General features: G+C 38.4%; 1 protein-coding gene across 1 annotated transcript in view; it reads left to right on the top strand.

Moving 5' to 3' along the window:
• Nucleotides 1–17001, top strand: part of PHEX (phosphate regulating endopeptidase X-linked) — a 303310-nt gene that overhangs the window by 146005 nt on the left and 140304 nt on the right. The window contains exon 12 of the mRNA XM_069063406.1: nucleotides 14185–14286. Within this exon, the coding sequence (XP_068919507.1) occupies nucleotides 14185–14286 (102 nt within the window). The remainder of the gene's footprint in view (nucleotides 1–14184; nucleotides 14287–17001) is intronic.

Below are 17001 nucleotides of genomic sequence, written 5' to 3'. Positions count from 1 at the left end.
TGATGTGTATCCCAACGGAATGCCATTGGTGAGTGCAGAACACCCTCTGATAAGTTAGAGGCTGCACCTACAAACTTGGGGGAGGAGGGGGAGGCAAACAGCATATAAAGGATGTAGTTTAGTAATTCAGTCCACGGTCCATTCCAGTACCTTATTGTCCTTGATCCTGTCTTACAATCAATTCAGTAAGCATTTGTTGGAGCAGCTTGGTGGTGCAGTGGGTAGAGTGAAGGGCATGAAATCAGGAAGACTCATCTTCCTGAGTTCAAATCTGACCTCAAACACTTCCTATCTGTGTGACCCTGGGCAAGTTACTTAACCCTGTTTGCCTCAGTTTCCTCTTCTGAAAAATGAGCTGGAGAAGGAAATGGCAAACCACTCCAGTATCTCTGCCAAGAAAAACCCAAATAGGGTCACAAAGAGTCAGACATAACTGAAAGGACACAACTGAAATGACAGAACAACAACAGGTATTTGTTAAACACCTACCACAAGCCAGACAATGTCCTAAGGCAAAACAAGTCTCTGCCCTAAGGGATTTTACATTCTAAGAGGAGGTGAGGTAGGAAACAACCCATTCAAGCAACTCAAAATAAATAAATAAATAAAAGCACATAAAATGTAGACACTTTCCTCCTTTTAGTGAGAAAGGAGATATAATTTCTGTGTCATATCCAGGTTTTTATAATTATTGATAGGTCAAATCCTGTTACCACAGGTAGCATTAAAACAAAAATACACAAAAATTTTGACTAGTTTGTTCATTTTAAGCAGTGTTTGTAATATAATGAAATCATTATGTTATATTATACATTCATTCAGTGCCTACTATTTACAGGACACTTTGTTCATCACAGTTCCTTAGAGATGAATAAGAAATGGGCCTTTACTTGCTCTTACCTGCTAGCCCTCAGCACTTGATTCCTCTGCTTCTCCTTTCTGACTGCTAAACACTCTGGTTTAAATTCACAAAATCCAAATGATTTCACTCACTACAAATTAATAGAGCATTACATCATCGGAGCCTTAACTGCTTCTGTCCTATGGACTTATTCCCCACAGTAACTCATTTAAATCTTTTCCTCTCTCTTCAAGCTCTCAACACCACTTCTGATCTCTACATTTATTAACAGATGATTTAGATGTCACTGAGACAACTGATGTAATCAAGGAGGGACCTTGCTTACCTTTGTGACAATGATCCTTAAAATCTCTCAGCTTCAACACTCTTTCCTCCTTCCCTCTGGTAAGAAAGAAAGCAATGTTATGACTTGCTAGGCTCAACCTTCCTACTGAACCCTCTACATGTTTCCCATGCCCTTCTGCCTTTTTCAAAATCAAGCTCTAGCAATCATTTTCCTCTCTCGTGTATCTTAGATCTCTCCTTTACTATTGGCTACTTTCCGTTTGCCTATAGACATATTCAAGTCACTCCAAATCTAAAAAAAAAAAAGTCTTTCCTTGGCTGTCCTAACCTATTTAGCTACTGTTTCATCTTTCTCTCTCTTCCCATTAGTGGCCAGACTTTTTCATAAAGTTCCTTCTTTCCATCCTTCCTTTCTTTCTTGTCTCCTCTTCTGGTTCCTTATTCTTTTCTTACCATCTTACTGAGGTTGCTGTCCATAAATCTGTCCTTAGATCTATTTTCTTCTCTCTCTCCATTCTCTCATCTTTAACTATTATATCCACATAGATAATTACTAGATCTTTCTCAATCTCATCCTCATTTCTGATCTCCCGACCTGTACCTCCAAATGTCTATAGGCTATGAAGCAGCGAGGTAGCATCATGAATAGTGTGCTGTACTTGGAATCAGGAAGATCTAAATTCAAATCCAGTTTCAGACACTTATTGGCTAATTGTCCCTGGGCAAGTCCCATAACTTCTCTTTACCTCAGTTTCCTTATCTGTAAAATAAGGATTTACCTATAGGTAAATACCTACCTCCCAGGGTTGTTGTGAGGATCAAATGAGATAATATTTATAAAATGTTTGGCACATAGTAGTTACTCTATAAATGTTAGCTTTTATTGTTGTTACCATTGTTACTATTATTATCTCCATCTGAATGTCCTGATGATACTTCAGACTTAACCTTTTAAAGCGCTGTATAAATGTTAGCCATTTCAAGGGAGCAGAAGAATAACTGAGAGTGAGCTGCTATGTAGACAGCCTCTAAAGCATCAGAGTTCTAAAGTCAGTTTCTAACTGACTAGAATAAATGAGGATGTCTGAGGAAAAGTAAGGGTCAGAATGGAAGAAGGACAATTTGCACTTAAAAAAAACCCCAAGCCTTTTTCATCACCAGGGGCAGTAAGGCTACCATTTCTGAACTCTGATATCTTAGTCCTGCATGTTTTTTTAGAGGAGGTGGAAATGTCCTGCCCAAAACAAACAAACAGGAAGACAAGCAAACAAACAAACAAAAAACCAAAACCAAAGAAAAAGCAGTGAAATTAGACCAAATGTACATGGAGGAATTTTGTAGGAGGATGGTATTTAAGAGTCTGTTTAGAGGCTATTTCACAAGGAAATGAAGGTGAGAGGGGAAGATACTAAAGGTGTGAAACCATTAAAGTTTTTTGGTCAGGAAAGTGGCATGGTTTGACCTGTGCATTAATATGATTATTTTGGCAACCACGTGAAGGCTGGATTAGAGATTGGGGAGGAGAGACTGAAGGTAGTGTAGGAGTTAGGAGACTATTACAATGAGCTAAGTAAAGGTCTGAAGTAATGTGGAGAAAGTGTGAATAGAGAAAAGAGGACAATGTGAGAGATATTTTGGGGATAGTTTCAATAGGATTTACAAATGATTGGATATGCCCATGAGGGTAGTGAAGGAGTTAAAGAAGACTCCTAGTTTTGAACATGTATGACTTAAGGATGGTGACATGAACAGAAAGTGGGCTATCTTGTATGAGGAGAGAGAATCAGGATTTGAAATTTAAATATGTTGAATTTGAGGTGCTGACTGGGTGTCCAGGTGAAAATGACAAATAACTAGTTGGAAACACAATATCGAACTAGGAAAAGAACCTTGGATGACCCCTATGGTTTAGGAGTAGTAAAAGGAAGATAAATGAACAAAGGATACTTAGTAGTGGTAAGGCAGTTAGGAATAGAACCAGGAGAGAATCATGGAAGGCAAAGGAAGGTAGAATAACGAGAATTAAGGGGTAGTCAACAGTGCCATATGCTATAGAAAGGTATTAGATTTATCAATTAAGGTTATTGGTAAATATGGAGAGAACAGTTTCAGTACAGTTATCAGGGAATGGTAAGGCTAGAAGCCACATTAAGAGTGGGTGGGTGTTCAGTATGAATGGACGATGAGAAATTAGAGTGAAGGTAAACTGTTCCTTCAAGAAGTTTAGCTGCGAATAAGAGGAGAGCTAAAGGATAATAGCTTGGAGATAACTGGGCCAGGGGAAAGTTTGGGGCTTTATTGTTCAGGTTTGCTTGTTTTGTTTTTAGTATAGAGATTTGAGTAAAAAAGGAGAAGCCAGCAGATAGGGAGGGATTAAAGGAAAGTGGGAGAGAGGGACTAAATGATTCGAATTTCAGGAGATCACTTATATTAGTGGGAGTGGTTAGCCTTGCAAGGAAGGATTTCCCTCATTCTCTGAACTTCAGGAGAAGAAAAGGAGTATATAAAGGCAGTGAAATTCTTAAATGTGGAAGAAGGGAGATGAAGGAACTCACAAGGAACAACAAGGGATGTTAGTCTTAGTAGTCAAGGTCATCTCCTGGGTGAGGATAGGGTTGGGGATGGAATTTGGGTCTTGTGGAGAGAAAGGAAGATTTAGAACAGCTTTTGTGGGCATGGCAATTGGCTGTGAATTGGACATGATTTTGATGCAGTTTTCAAGGCCTCATTTAGGTAAGACAGCATGAATTTGTAATGGATCCTATGTATTACTGAATCATATATAGTTGGGTCAAGACTATGAAGGAAGGAAAGTTAATCTAGAATTAGGAGTGCTAGATTGTGAAAAAGGATGGACTGAGGAACTGGAGGTTCCTGACATAGTTTGTATTTGATTACATAAGGCTTGTTCTATAGTTGGACAAAAGATTGGTATAGTATATAAAATTCTAGTCTTAGATTCAGAAAAACCTAGGTTTGAATCCTGTCTCTAACATTTACTAGCGACATGGACAGGTCCCTTGCACTCTCTAATTCTTTCTGTGTTACAGTTTTTTCACCTATAAAATGGGGATAATAAGTGTGGTATATCAAATGAGATAATGAATGTTAATTACTTTTTAAACTTTAAAGCACCTTATAGCATATATATATATATCACTTTAAAGTTTACAAAGCACTTTACATATGTTATCTCATATAATCCTCACATTAAATCAGTTTTAAAGTTTATGTATGTTATCTCATATAATCCTCACATCAAATCAGGAATGTAGCTGCTATTCTTATCACCCCCATTTTACAGATGAGGAAACTGAGACTGAGGTTAAATGGCTTGTTCAGTGTTATATAGTTAGTAAGTGTGTGATGCAGGATATGAACTCAGGTCTCTCCGACTCCAAGTCTAGCACTCTACCCACTGCTTCATCTTGTTAAGTTTGGTGACTCAATGTGAATGAGAGAAGTATGTATGCTTTAGGCAGCTTCTTTCCTTTGAAACTATTCCCATTGGCAATTAGCCAACCTCTGTAGAGTATCATGTCATATTTATCCTGTGATCCTTCTTACCCAGTCTTTCTGACCTCCAGTAAGTCAATAAACATTTATTAAGCACCTACTGTCAAGGTCGGTTATATAGATTTGGGAATTATCTTCATTTTTTGCTAAATGCTGGGAATACAAAAAGAGGCAAAAGATGGTCCCTGCCTTCAAGGAACTGACTATCTAATTGTGCTTGGGAACGACTATATACAAATTAGCTATCCATAGGATAAACAGGAAGTAATCAAGAGAGGGAAGGCACTAGAATGAAAAGCTTTCTGTTGGAGGTGAGATTTTTGCTGAGACTTGAAGGAAGTCTGGAGGATAAAAGAGTATTTTTTTCTGTTTTTTTTTTTTTTTTGAGGATATTAGCCATTTACAAACTAAGGTCAGAAGAAAGGACTGAATATGAAAGGTGGTTCTTAGTCAAATGCATTGCCACTTGTGATGACATACCTACATTCTTGGAAATATAATCTGCAATGTGAAGATAAAAAAAATAATGATATTTTTGGATGAGTGACATTATTTTTATATGTCCCACTCTTTTTTATATCAAGTGTGTGCAAGAGAATTTCTTTCACAGGAAGGAGAAGCAACCTTTACTAGTACAGAGAACTTTTTAATGATAGTACAGAAATACAAGCCATTGGTATCTAGGTTTATACTCTAGGATGCCAAGTATTAAGTAGCTGCCATGTTTGCCCACAAAAAAGAAAAGAAAATATTTTTAATGTTTTTAATATGAATAATGTGAACTAAGTCAAAATAAAAATTAAAAATAAAAAACCCCATCTCCAATAAGTATAACAATGTAACAAGGGTACAAAAAAGGCTTGCACATCAATAGTGTCACCATGATTCCATATTAATACTTTAGGAGCATATAATAAATTATAGATGAAGTGAGTCTAAACACAAATGAGTACTATCATCGTTGTTGAAAGTACAAGTAGGCTATGTACTTCAGGACTGATGTGTAGGGAAGGAACAACAGCCCAAGGGGAACTACAAATAAATAAAAAATAGACACAGCTCACCAGTGTTGACTCCTTGTTGAACAATTCAAAATATCACATTTTACCATTAGAGCTCTGTCAGAAACAGAAGGGGCTGCTTCTAATGAAAAAGTGAGGATAGTTAGAGTTAAGCGTTTATTTCTATTTAGAATAAAACTTAACTTCATAGGAAGCAGTGTTAGTGGAAAACTATCTAGACTTGGTTACAGAAGACACTAGTTCTTGTTATAGGAGATACAGCTGTCTTTGTGAACTTGAGCACATTGCTTAACTTCTCTGTGTCTCAGTTTCTTCAACTCGAAAATGAGAGTATTGGATTAGATCTCTCAGGTCCTTTCCAGCTAGAACATTATATGATCTTATGACTTTAGTATACAGCCAGAGTGAGTTAGATTTAAGTTTTCTGTTAGAGACCCCTAGCCTCTGAAACAAGGCAATTATTAGTCACCCACTGTGTGCCCATAAGGGGCACATAAGATAGGGGGTCATCTTGGAATCAGGAAGACCTACATTCAAGTCCATGAATAAGTCACTTAGCCACTCAGTGCTCCAAGAATGTCTTAAGACTATAGGTCTTTCCAAAGGACTTAAAATGAAAAATGCTCTTTACCTCCAGAAAGAAAACCAATGTACTCTTTTTTTTTTTTTGGAGTGGAAGGGCAAGGCAGTTGGGGTTAAGTGACTTGCCCAAGGTCACACAGGTAGTTAAGTGTGAAGTATCTGAAGCTGGATTTGACCTCAGGTCCTCCTGACTTCAGGGCCTGCACTCTACTCACTGTGCCACCTAGCTGCCCCCCTCCCACTTTAAAGAAATGTATTGATGTCTCTTGTTTTTATATCACCTAAATTCCCCCTTCTCTCTTGCTATTTCCCCCCAGAGAGCTAGTCTTTATAATAAAGAATTCAAATTCTTTTTTTTTTTTTTGGCTTTCTGGAGGGGGAAAGTCAGGGAAGTTGGGGTTAAGTAACTTACCTAAGATCACACAACTAGTAAGTGTTAAGTGTCTGAGGTCATATTTGAACTCAAGTTCTCCTGACTCTAGGGCCAGTTCACTGTACCACCTAGCTGTCCCAACCGATGAACTCTGAATGCAGATTGAAGCATGCTTTTTTTCTTCACTTTCCTAAATTTTTTTTGCGAGATGGCTAATATGCAAATGTGTTTTACATAACTTCACATGTATAATTGATTTATTGCTTGCCTTCTCAACGGGCAGTGGAGGGGCTGAAGGGAGGGAAAGAATTTAAAACTCAAAATGTTTTTCTAAAGAGTGTTTTATTTTTTCTAATTATATGTAAAAACATTTTTTAACATTCATTTTAAAAATAAAATTTTGAGTTCCAAATTTTCTCCCTCCTCCCTAAGATGGTAAACAATTTGATATAGGTTACATATATATATATATATATATATATATATACAGTCATATAAAACATATTTCCATATTAGTAATGCTATAAAAGAAGGAACAGAACAAAAGGGGAAAAAACCCCCAAATAAAGTGAAAATTGTATACTTTGGTCTTCATTCAAACTCCATCAGTTCTTTCTTTGGATCTGGATAGCATTTTCCATCATGAATCTTTTGGAATTGTCCTGGATCATTGTATTGCCAAGAAGAGCTAAGTCAATTATAGTTGATCTTTGAACAATGGAACTCAAAATGTTTTAAAAAATGAACAAACAAGTAAATAATAACAACATTATAGGTCACCAATGAATTTCTTATCTGTATAGGTGGAAAGTGTTTCCACTCCAGCAGCTCTCTAAATTAGTGAAATAGCAGGTCCAGATCTACCCACCTGGCCAAAGGATCCCAGCACTTTATTAATCATTAGGTGGGGAAGGGGTGGTACAAAGACATATATGACAGAGAATCTGACATCAAGGAACTTAAAGGTTAGTTAGGAAAGGAAAAGTAATACTTAAAACAAAGAACAAGGAAGTTCTAGACTGTAGTTACTGATGAAAAAAAGACAACAGGAACTCAAATAAGGAAGAGATCAATGTGGTTGCAGTAGTTAGAAGGCAACATGGGAGAGATTGCATTTGTTTCTGGCTTTGAAGGTTGTTTAAAGGTTTAATCAGCAGAAGTAAGAAAGGAAATGAAACTATCCAGATTTTTTGTATATGCATATTTGGGAAGGGTTGGCATAGAGAATCATGTGGAGGAGATAAGAGTGACTGGGAGGGATAAAACAGCATCAGCAAAGGTGTGAACATAGCCTATACACAGCAACTAGGTGATAGGACTAACAGTCATCTTATAGGCTAATCATATTATCAAGCTCTAACTGTCTCAGGAACATGCGTTCACCCTTGATCTAGTTGGAAGCTTGTAATAAAGAACTTTATGTTATAATAAAATTACTTATTATGACAATAAAGAACCAAAGCATTGTTGGGCCCGAGGTGGGAGTGATGGTGCTGGGTGGAGCTCTGGTGCTTACCCACTTCTTCTCCACTAAGGGGTCCCTCTCAACTTTGGATCTATGCATAGAGGTATACTAGATTCAGTCCCTGGGGAACTCTTCCTCTGATGAGAGGGATTAGATCCTTTCTCTAATTCCGACTCTTATGCTTGCCCTATGGAAAATTACTTAAGCATAGGTCTGAGTCTTGTCTATGGACTCTTCCAAAAGGAGAAGTAAAAAAAATTTGCTGTACAATGCAAATCAGATATTGGACAGCTATTTATTTCCTCCAACCGTAAAAGAAATATCAAAAAGACAAAAATCTCATAAGTGTGCACTGACATCAACAGAAAAACTTAAGCAATCACAGTAGACATAAATGCTATTATACTCTCTTAGATATTTGAGACAAACTTCAGAAAATGAAGCAGTTTGCAATACTGCTGAATAGGCATTTTACCTTTTACCTTCGTTCTGGACTTTGCAAACATTTCTCTCAAGGTCTATATCTTTGGGCAAGTCAGCCAGGCATAGAGTTCCTCTTCCTATCAGTGGTCATCTTTAATTCTGGAATGCCTCCAGTTGCTGATAATCATTGCTATCACTTAATGAGGAAGCCAGGATACTGACCTCATGAACTCACAAGGTCCTTCTAAGGCTGGAAATGTCTGTCTCAGGATTGTTACTCAGTAAACTGTAATTAGGAAATAAATAAGACAAAAGAGGCAAGCCCAAACTTATGTTCAGGCTCACCTAAGCTAGGTATGTAATAATAAAAATGGCTAACATTTATATAGCACTTACTACATGCCAGGCCCTGTGCTAAGGGCCGTGCAAATATTATATCACTTGATTCTCACAACAACTCTGGTAGGTAGGTGCTGTTATTTTCCCCATTTTATAGTTGAGGAAACTGAGGCAAATGGAGATTAAGTAACTTGTCCAGGATCACACAGCTGGTAAGTATCTGAAACCATATTTGAACTCAGGTTTTCCTGATTTCCAGGCCCAGTGCTCTGTCCATTACACCATTTAATTGTCCATATATTTTTTTTTTTTTGCTTTTTGGAGGGGGGAATGATAGGGCAATTGGGGTTAAGAGACTTGCCCAAGGTCACATGGCTAGTTTTTGTGTTAAATGTCTGAGGCTGGATTTGAACTCAGGTCCTCTCCTGACTCCAGGGCCGGAGCTCTATTCACTGCGTCACCTAGCTGCCCCTATTGCCCATGTATTTTAAATATATATATGTATATATTTTACTTATTTTGTTAAATATTTTACAATTACATGTAAAATTGTTTAATATTCATTTAAAAAATTTTGAGTTCTAAATTCTTTCCCTTCCTTCTTTCTTTCCCTCACCTCTTGAGAAGGAAAGCAATATGATACCAATTATATGTGTGGTTGTGCAAAACATATTTACATGTTAGCCATTTTGCAAAAGAAAATACATACAAAATACCCAGAAAAATAAAGTAAGTAAAAAAAAAGTATGCTTCAGTCTGAACTCAGAGTTAATCAGTTCTCTCTCTAGAGGTGGTCAGCATTTTTCACCATGGGTCCTTTGGAATTGTCTTGGGTCATTGTATTAATCAGAGTAGCTAAGTCTTCCAACAGCTGATCATTCTTACAATATTACTGTTACTATGTACAATGTTCTCCTGGCTTTGCTCACTTCATTTTGTATTAGTTCATATAAGTCTTCCCACGTTTTTCTGAAAGCATCCTGCTTGTCATTTCTTAGCACAGTAGTATTCCATCATAATCATATACCACAACTTGCTCAGTCATTCCCTAATTGATACTGCCCATATATTTTAGCTGCTGAATGCTGTCAACCATTATACTTCTGGGGTGAAAAAAGAACGCCAACATTTTTTCCTCTTGTTCTTGAGAGTAGATAAAATAAGTCTGAGTGGATGGTAGAGGAGGAGGAGAGAGAGAGACAGAAGGTGAAGTCACTTCATTTTTAAGGTCCATTGAGTTTGCCATTCCTCCTGTTATACTGGGCAGTCTTATCTGGCACAGTTAGGATGCAGCCTTTCAAAGCTGAAAGATCCTTCACAGGTAAGTACATGTTTCATCAAAAGTGGCCAGAGTGTGGACTAAATATTACATGGATTGTTTTCTAGTCAGTTGACAAAAAGGGGTAGAACTGCTATTTACCTGAAATTACACTGGAGTTCCAAATTTATATAATCAGAGATGGAATTGGGAATTTGTGTTTTAAGGCAGTCAGCATAAAGCTGGCTTTAGTTATGGAGGGGAAACACTGGCCTAATGGGAGAGGATGATAGAAGCTCAGGTGCTAGTAGACCCACTCTCAGGCTGTGTGTAGCTGGGTGGGGTAATATGAAGGGTAGGGAAGGATGTCATTCTAGTATGCTACCTTGAAGTATCCTAAGTAATTTTTTTTAACAATTAGATATGTATGCTTAACTGTTATTTTTATGCTGCTGAAGGACTGAAAGTGCTGTCAGCACCAGGGACAAAACTGGGGTCTCTATATGGCTCTGATATGATATGTGATACCTGCCTTACATATGGATAGCTGCCCTAGAATAGCCATACCAGACAGATAACCACAACAGCCTCTCTTCTTTCCCTTTCTGCTTCCTCTTGGGATTTTCCTTTTGCCTTTTTTCCTTGGCTACTATGTTCTAGGTTGGAATTTTGCAAAATGAAGAGTCTTTTTCCTCTCTCAGTGTTTCCCCTCCCATCAATTACTGTCAGGCATCAGAGATATGATTCCAAGCAAATGGGCTTATTGGACAGCAACTCAAATTCAAGTATAGCTTTCTTTTTCAAAGAAAATGTTTACCTTTTTTTTTTTTTTAAAGATTAATGACATGGCCTCAGACACTTAACACTTACTAGCCATGTGACCTTGGGCAAATCACTTAACCCCAATTGCCCTGCCTTCCCCCCTCCAAAAAACAAACAAAAGGAAAAAAAAAACAAAAAAGAAAAAAAAAAGACTAGCAGCAGTAAAAATATCATACCACAGAAAGACAAGATAAATCTTACCTTAAGATAAACTTTTAGTTTAATGAGTAGATAATTCTCATCTATGTAGCTAGATTTCATCATATTAACTCCTTACCAACTAGTTAAGTTATTACCAAACCTAAGCCAGGTTTGAGGAAGATCCTGTTCTCTGATTAATTAAAAAGATTTTCTTCTTAGAAAGTTGTGTCGATAATGGGTCATATGTGAGTAGTGGCAGTCTAGGAGGTGCTGGGGATGGATGCCCAGCTTGATTGGAAGTGTATTGCTGATAATGAGTATAATCAGTGAAGATTCTGGTTAGCTAGTATAGAAAGATGGTGCCTCCAGGTACTAAAAAGCCAGGGAGTAAAGCTGAGACTGGAGTCTAGGGTCTTTAGGGCAAATTAGAGGGATTCAGTATGTATAGATAGAGTCCTAAGAATAAGAGTGGGCAGGAGAACACTCACCTCATTTGGGCTTCAGTGTTTTCATTGGTATAAATGAGAGAATTGGAATAGATCATCTCTAAAGACCTTTCAGTTGTTGCAGTGGACTGAGCACCAGACCTGGAGTCAGGACAACCTAAGCTGAAATCCAATTTCAGCCATTTATTATCTCTATGACCCTGGACAAGTCACTGGACTTCTGTTTGCCTCAGTTTCCTCAACTATAAAGTGGGAATAAAAATAGCCCCTACCTGGTTGTAAGGATTAAATGAGATACAGTACTTGTAAAAAGTACTTAGCAGAGTGCCTGGTACATAGTACCTGTTATATAAATGCTTCTTCTCTTCCCCCCCTTTGTCCTCTAAATTTTAGGGTCCTTAGTGGCATCCAGTTATACAGGTAGGAATACTGTCTAGGCATTAGAACAAACTGAAGGAGCAAGTAGAAAGTGTAGTCTGGGCAGGGAGAATGGATACAGGATCTGGTGTAGGCCAGGTTTTAAGGTGTAGGAATTCCATATGATGGTAGGTCCTTGGATAGGGACTATTTACCATGTCTCCTGGGTTAAGCACCCTTTTGAGTGTGATTATACAAGGGCTGGAGGATGTGTGCTAATCCTGTGAGTGATATAGGCCCCTATAGATTACTGTTTAGAGATTGAATTCCAGTCAGAGGTCCTGGTTTTCCATTGTAGCATTCTAATACCTTTCTTGGTTTTTGCTTTCCTGTTTCAGGCATCAGCCTTTTTTCTTTCCTGTGTGCTATATTTTTCCCTTGATCCCTGAGAGGTCCCCTTCTTATTTCCAGAAAAACAAAACCAAAAACACCCAACCCTTAAATCTTTGAGTTTGAGTCCTGGTTCTTGCATTTAACTCTTTTGGTGACTTTGAGCAAGACAATTTCTCAGGGCCTCAGTTTCTCCTCTGTAAAGTGTGTGTGTGTGTGTGTGTGTGTGTGTGTGTGTGTGTGTGTGTGTGGCAGGGGAAGCAAAGTCATGTTTAAAGTATCTTCTGGGTCCAAAATTCTATAATACTCCCAAGAGACTGCATGATGTGGAGGATAGAAACTGACCTGGGAATCAGGAAAACCTGGCTTCAAGTTCTTCCTCTCATACCTACTGACAGTGTGACCCTGGGCAAGTCACTTCATTTCTGAGGGCCCCCAGGTATAGATCTGCACTGATAGAGAGACTTCCCTTTTCATAAGTTCCCCATACCACTAAATCACAGGGCTTTTCCTCTCAAGAGGGGAATATTTGTTTCTTTTATTTTTTTTTCTGTGAGAAATCTCTAAAATTTACCCATATGCTACATATAACCAGGTTTACCTATTTATAGTTGGTTCCCTTACAGCTGTTACAGAGCTGAAAACTAATTAGCCAGAAGAATTTTTAAGTTATAAAACTAAACTTTGTGGCAGAACAAAGTAAAGTTTTTCCCTTCTTTCTTCACCTGAATAACTAAAATTGGTTATATAGCAATAAATTAGAAAGATAATTTTAGCCACAATTTTAAAAACCACCTACCTTGTCTTTTTTTGTGGGAAATATAGACATTAGTGTGCATAGAAGTCAGGGTATTGCTTATTATGAGCATGGGATGGGTATCTCCCCTGAATACCCTGTTTGTGTTTATAGGTAACATCTTTTTCTCTAGTCTATTTTACTTCCTTCCTTGAACTAGAGAGAGAGCAAGGACATGATATGTATAGGAGTATCAAAGAATTGCTATAAGTTTGGTTTTAGATCTTTTAGAAGAAATTCCTTGGGAACAATCAGTTTTGGTTCAATCATTTTGGGATATGGAGAGAGAAACAGAAGAGAGAAACAGAAAGAGGAGAGAGAGATGGAAGAAGAGAAAAAGAGAAAGGAGAGAGATGGAGAGAGGAGAGACAGAGAAGAGAAGAGAGAGAGACAGACACAGAGACAGAAGGTGAGAGAGAGAGAGAGAGAGAGAGGGAGGGGGTAGGGGGAGGGAGAGGGAGAGTAGTGAGGTGAATGAGAAGCCAAGAACAAAGATACTGAAAAAGTATTTGGTTCACCCTAGGTATCACACTTAAAAAGAACTGACTGGGGTACCCAGAACAACTCTGATTCATGTGGGGGAAGTTTTCCCTCAGGGTTCCTTGTCTTTCTACTTGGCTTTCTGTTAACTTTGGATCTTTTCAGTTTCAGTCATTTTTCTGAAGTACCCATCTCCCTGTTCACTTTTTTGCTTTTTATTTTTTCCCCCTTCAGCCCTTATAGAAAATAGAAATGAGTTCTCAGAGTTAGATAGCCACAGGCAGATTTAGGTTACAAGGTAGAAGCTATGGTAATTTCTCCATGTAATCTGTTTATTGCCGGTCCTTGAAATGTTTTGGGGAGGTAAATGCTGCAGTCATTGCAACCAGTCTCTAGTTATGTTTAAGTTGCGGAAGATTCTTTCTTTGCAAGGTCTTCTTGGGGCAGTCCAAGCTTAGATACAAAGGAGTCAGTCACCTCTCACTTATTTTCATCAATCTGTGTCTCTCTTAAGTGGGGGATGGCCCTGAAGCTCTCTTCTAAAGGTTCCTGTGTTGTTTACCTTCTGCCCACTGTGCTTTCTGCCTTATGCTTGGACTTTCTTATTAGGCTGACTTTTTCTTCTAGATGGAGGAACTGATTGAGGGAGTTCGCTGGGCCTTCATTGACATGCTGGACAAAGAAAATGAGTGGATGGACGCAGGGACAAAGAGGAGAGCCAGAGAAAAGGTAAAGAAATCTCATGTTATTTTTTTTGTAAGCAGTTTTTTTTTTTAAGCAATCGGGGTTAAGTAACTTGCTCAAGGTTACACGGCCAGTTATTTCTGGGTGTGGTGCTGAGTATCTGAGCCCGGGATTCGATCTCCAGGTCATCCCAACACTGGAGCTGGTGCTCTTACTCGCTGAGCCACCTGGCTGCCCCTTGTAAATAGTTTTATACTTGATGCTACTTTAACGTTTTTGATGTTTGCACAGTTGTTGAAGCTTCTAAAAACCTACCAAACTGGAACTATATTTTGGGATGTACAAATAGATTTTGCTTTCTGGAAACGAGAGGAAACAAGGCTTGCCCTTTCATTTTTTTAATGAGATTTTCAAAATTATAGTAGTTGTGGTATTGTGGATAGCACTCTGGGCATAATGTCAGGAAGACCCAGGTTCAGATCCCAACTCTGACATTTTCTATTTGTGTGACCCAAGGCAAGGGATTTAACCTCTCTATATCTCATAATCTCTCTAGATCAGAGATTCTTCACCTTTCTTTTGTCATAGACCCCTTTGTCTGTGGACCCATTCTCAGAAAAGTGACTTTAAAAGCATAAGATTGCAAAGGAAATCACTTACATTGAAATGTACACACACATATTTATACACATATACACACATATATATGTATACATACATTTTGAAGACTTCAGTTTAAAGACCATTACTCTAGGTCCCATCTCCTAAATCATACATGGATCTGTGCAAAGAATTCCCACACTGGGAGTTCCCAATACTGACCAAACCATTGGTTCTTCTTATACTTGAGTGTTTTTGAAATAGTTTATAGTTTGGCCTTCAGTTTTTTTTTTTTTAATAAGTGGTTCTATTTAGCCATACTACCTGCTAGCCAGTGATTTTGCATAAGCCTTTTACTGTATATGGCAGAATGCAGAACAGCAGGGAGCTAAGGGGAACAGCTGGCAGGAAAGACCTGAACTACAAAAGAAAAGGGAAAACCCTGTATTGGCTCTGTGTCTTCCTGCCACATGCCCAGTGTTATCCCTAAGTCCTATAACTGCTGCTACCTTTGTAAGCAAATGAAACACATCCTGCTACATCATTTTTCAGAAGTGACCCAAGTACCATGACCTACAGGAGGAGTTCTGCCACTTCCTACCTGTGGGATCTCGGGCATGACATTGAACTTCTCTGAACCCCAGTTTCTTCATCTATAAAATGGGAAGGTTGGATCAGGTGAACTCCAAGGTTCTTACCAGCTTAATGATCCTGTGATCACTTTAAACAGTCCTCAAGTGATCAAAGCCTAGTAGAGTGGAAAGGGAGCAATTTGCCATCCTAAACCCTGGCTTTAATTTGCATCTTTGCTGTTTATTATCTGTGTGATTGGGAGCAAGTCTTTTAACCTTTCTGAGATCCATATCTGTAAGTAAATGAATGAAAGAAAGGCAATAGGCATTCATTAAGTACCTACTATGTACCTAAGGAGGGATGAACTGATCCAGGTCAGAAATGGAGCAGATAAAAGCTTTTAAAAAAAAATAAAGATAAAAGCTTTTTTAAAAAAATCAGCAGGGGTATTAGTTCCTTGAGTAACCACTGGACTTACCACCTGGGTGAGATGGTGGGGGAAGGGAAGGAAATAATCATTTATATAGTGCCCATTACATGCCAGGCCCTGGCCTAAGCACTTCACAAACATCTCATTTGATCTTCACAACAACCGTGAAGTGTAGGTGCTACTATCATCCCTATTTTATAATTGGAGAAACTGAGATAGACAGAGGTTAAGTGACTTGCCCAGGGTCACCCAGTTAGTAAGTGTTTTGAGACTGGATTTGACGTCAGGTCTTCCTGACTCCGGGCCCAGCATTCATTCTACCGCATCACCTAGCTGCCTTGTATTAGATGACCTCTGAGGTTTTTCCCAGCACTAAATATGAGGTCTTCTGATTGACATGTATTCTAATACATAGCATAACTGCAAAGTAATGAGACATTACCATGAACTACCTGTGGAAATCAATCCCATCATTTTATTTTATTTTCTTTAAATTTTTAAATGGACATCTTTTGTATTCATATCACTTTCATTTCTGAATAGAGCTCTCCCCCTTTCCCCAAGTCATTACTTTATAATCTCACCTTATTTTCTGTGCTGAAGGAAATTCTGTCCTTCAGTGGATCTAGCAAAGCTCTTGACTATATACTCCCAACTCGTTGCCCTTGGACTGGATGGTGTGTCAGCAAGGACCCTCCCACTTCAGGGCTGTAATCTCCTCAGTGCATATTTCTGTCAACATACATGAAAAGCTTTCTTGGTGTTTGACAGTGAAGAAGAACAAAAGGGGGAAAAACAGTAAAGGTTAAGTCTTATTCACCCCTCCCCAAAATCTGTCATTCAAGGCTGTCCATCATCTTGTAGGGAATGGGCAAAGGCTGCTCTCAGGGGAAACTAAATTATATTCTGAGGTGGGAAGCTGGTGAAGAGGTACAGGGATCTCTCAGCATTATGATGTTGTTCTGAGATGATTTTTTTTCATTTATTTAAGGAGAAATTCTAGAGAATCTTTTGTGCTGTTATGTTTTGACCAAAGAAAATCAGTATTACTACCTTGGCTCAGTTTTTAGCAACCCTGACCCCTTCTGGGAGAAGGGAACCTCTCCTGATTCTGTGTGTGTGTGTGTCTGTGTGTGTGTGTGTGTGTGTGTGTGTGT

The sequence above is a fragment of the Petaurus breviceps genome, unplaced genomic scaffold (genome assembly GCF_028583685.1).
Source record: "Petaurus breviceps papuanus isolate PSGF00001 unplaced genomic scaffold, PetGlider_PUasm1.0 90574, whole genome shotgun sequence".
Lineage (NCBI taxonomy): Eukaryota > Metazoa > Chordata > Mammalia > Diprotodontia > Petauridae > Petaurus > Petaurus breviceps.
This window is presented reverse-complemented; position numbering and strand designations above follow the sequence as displayed.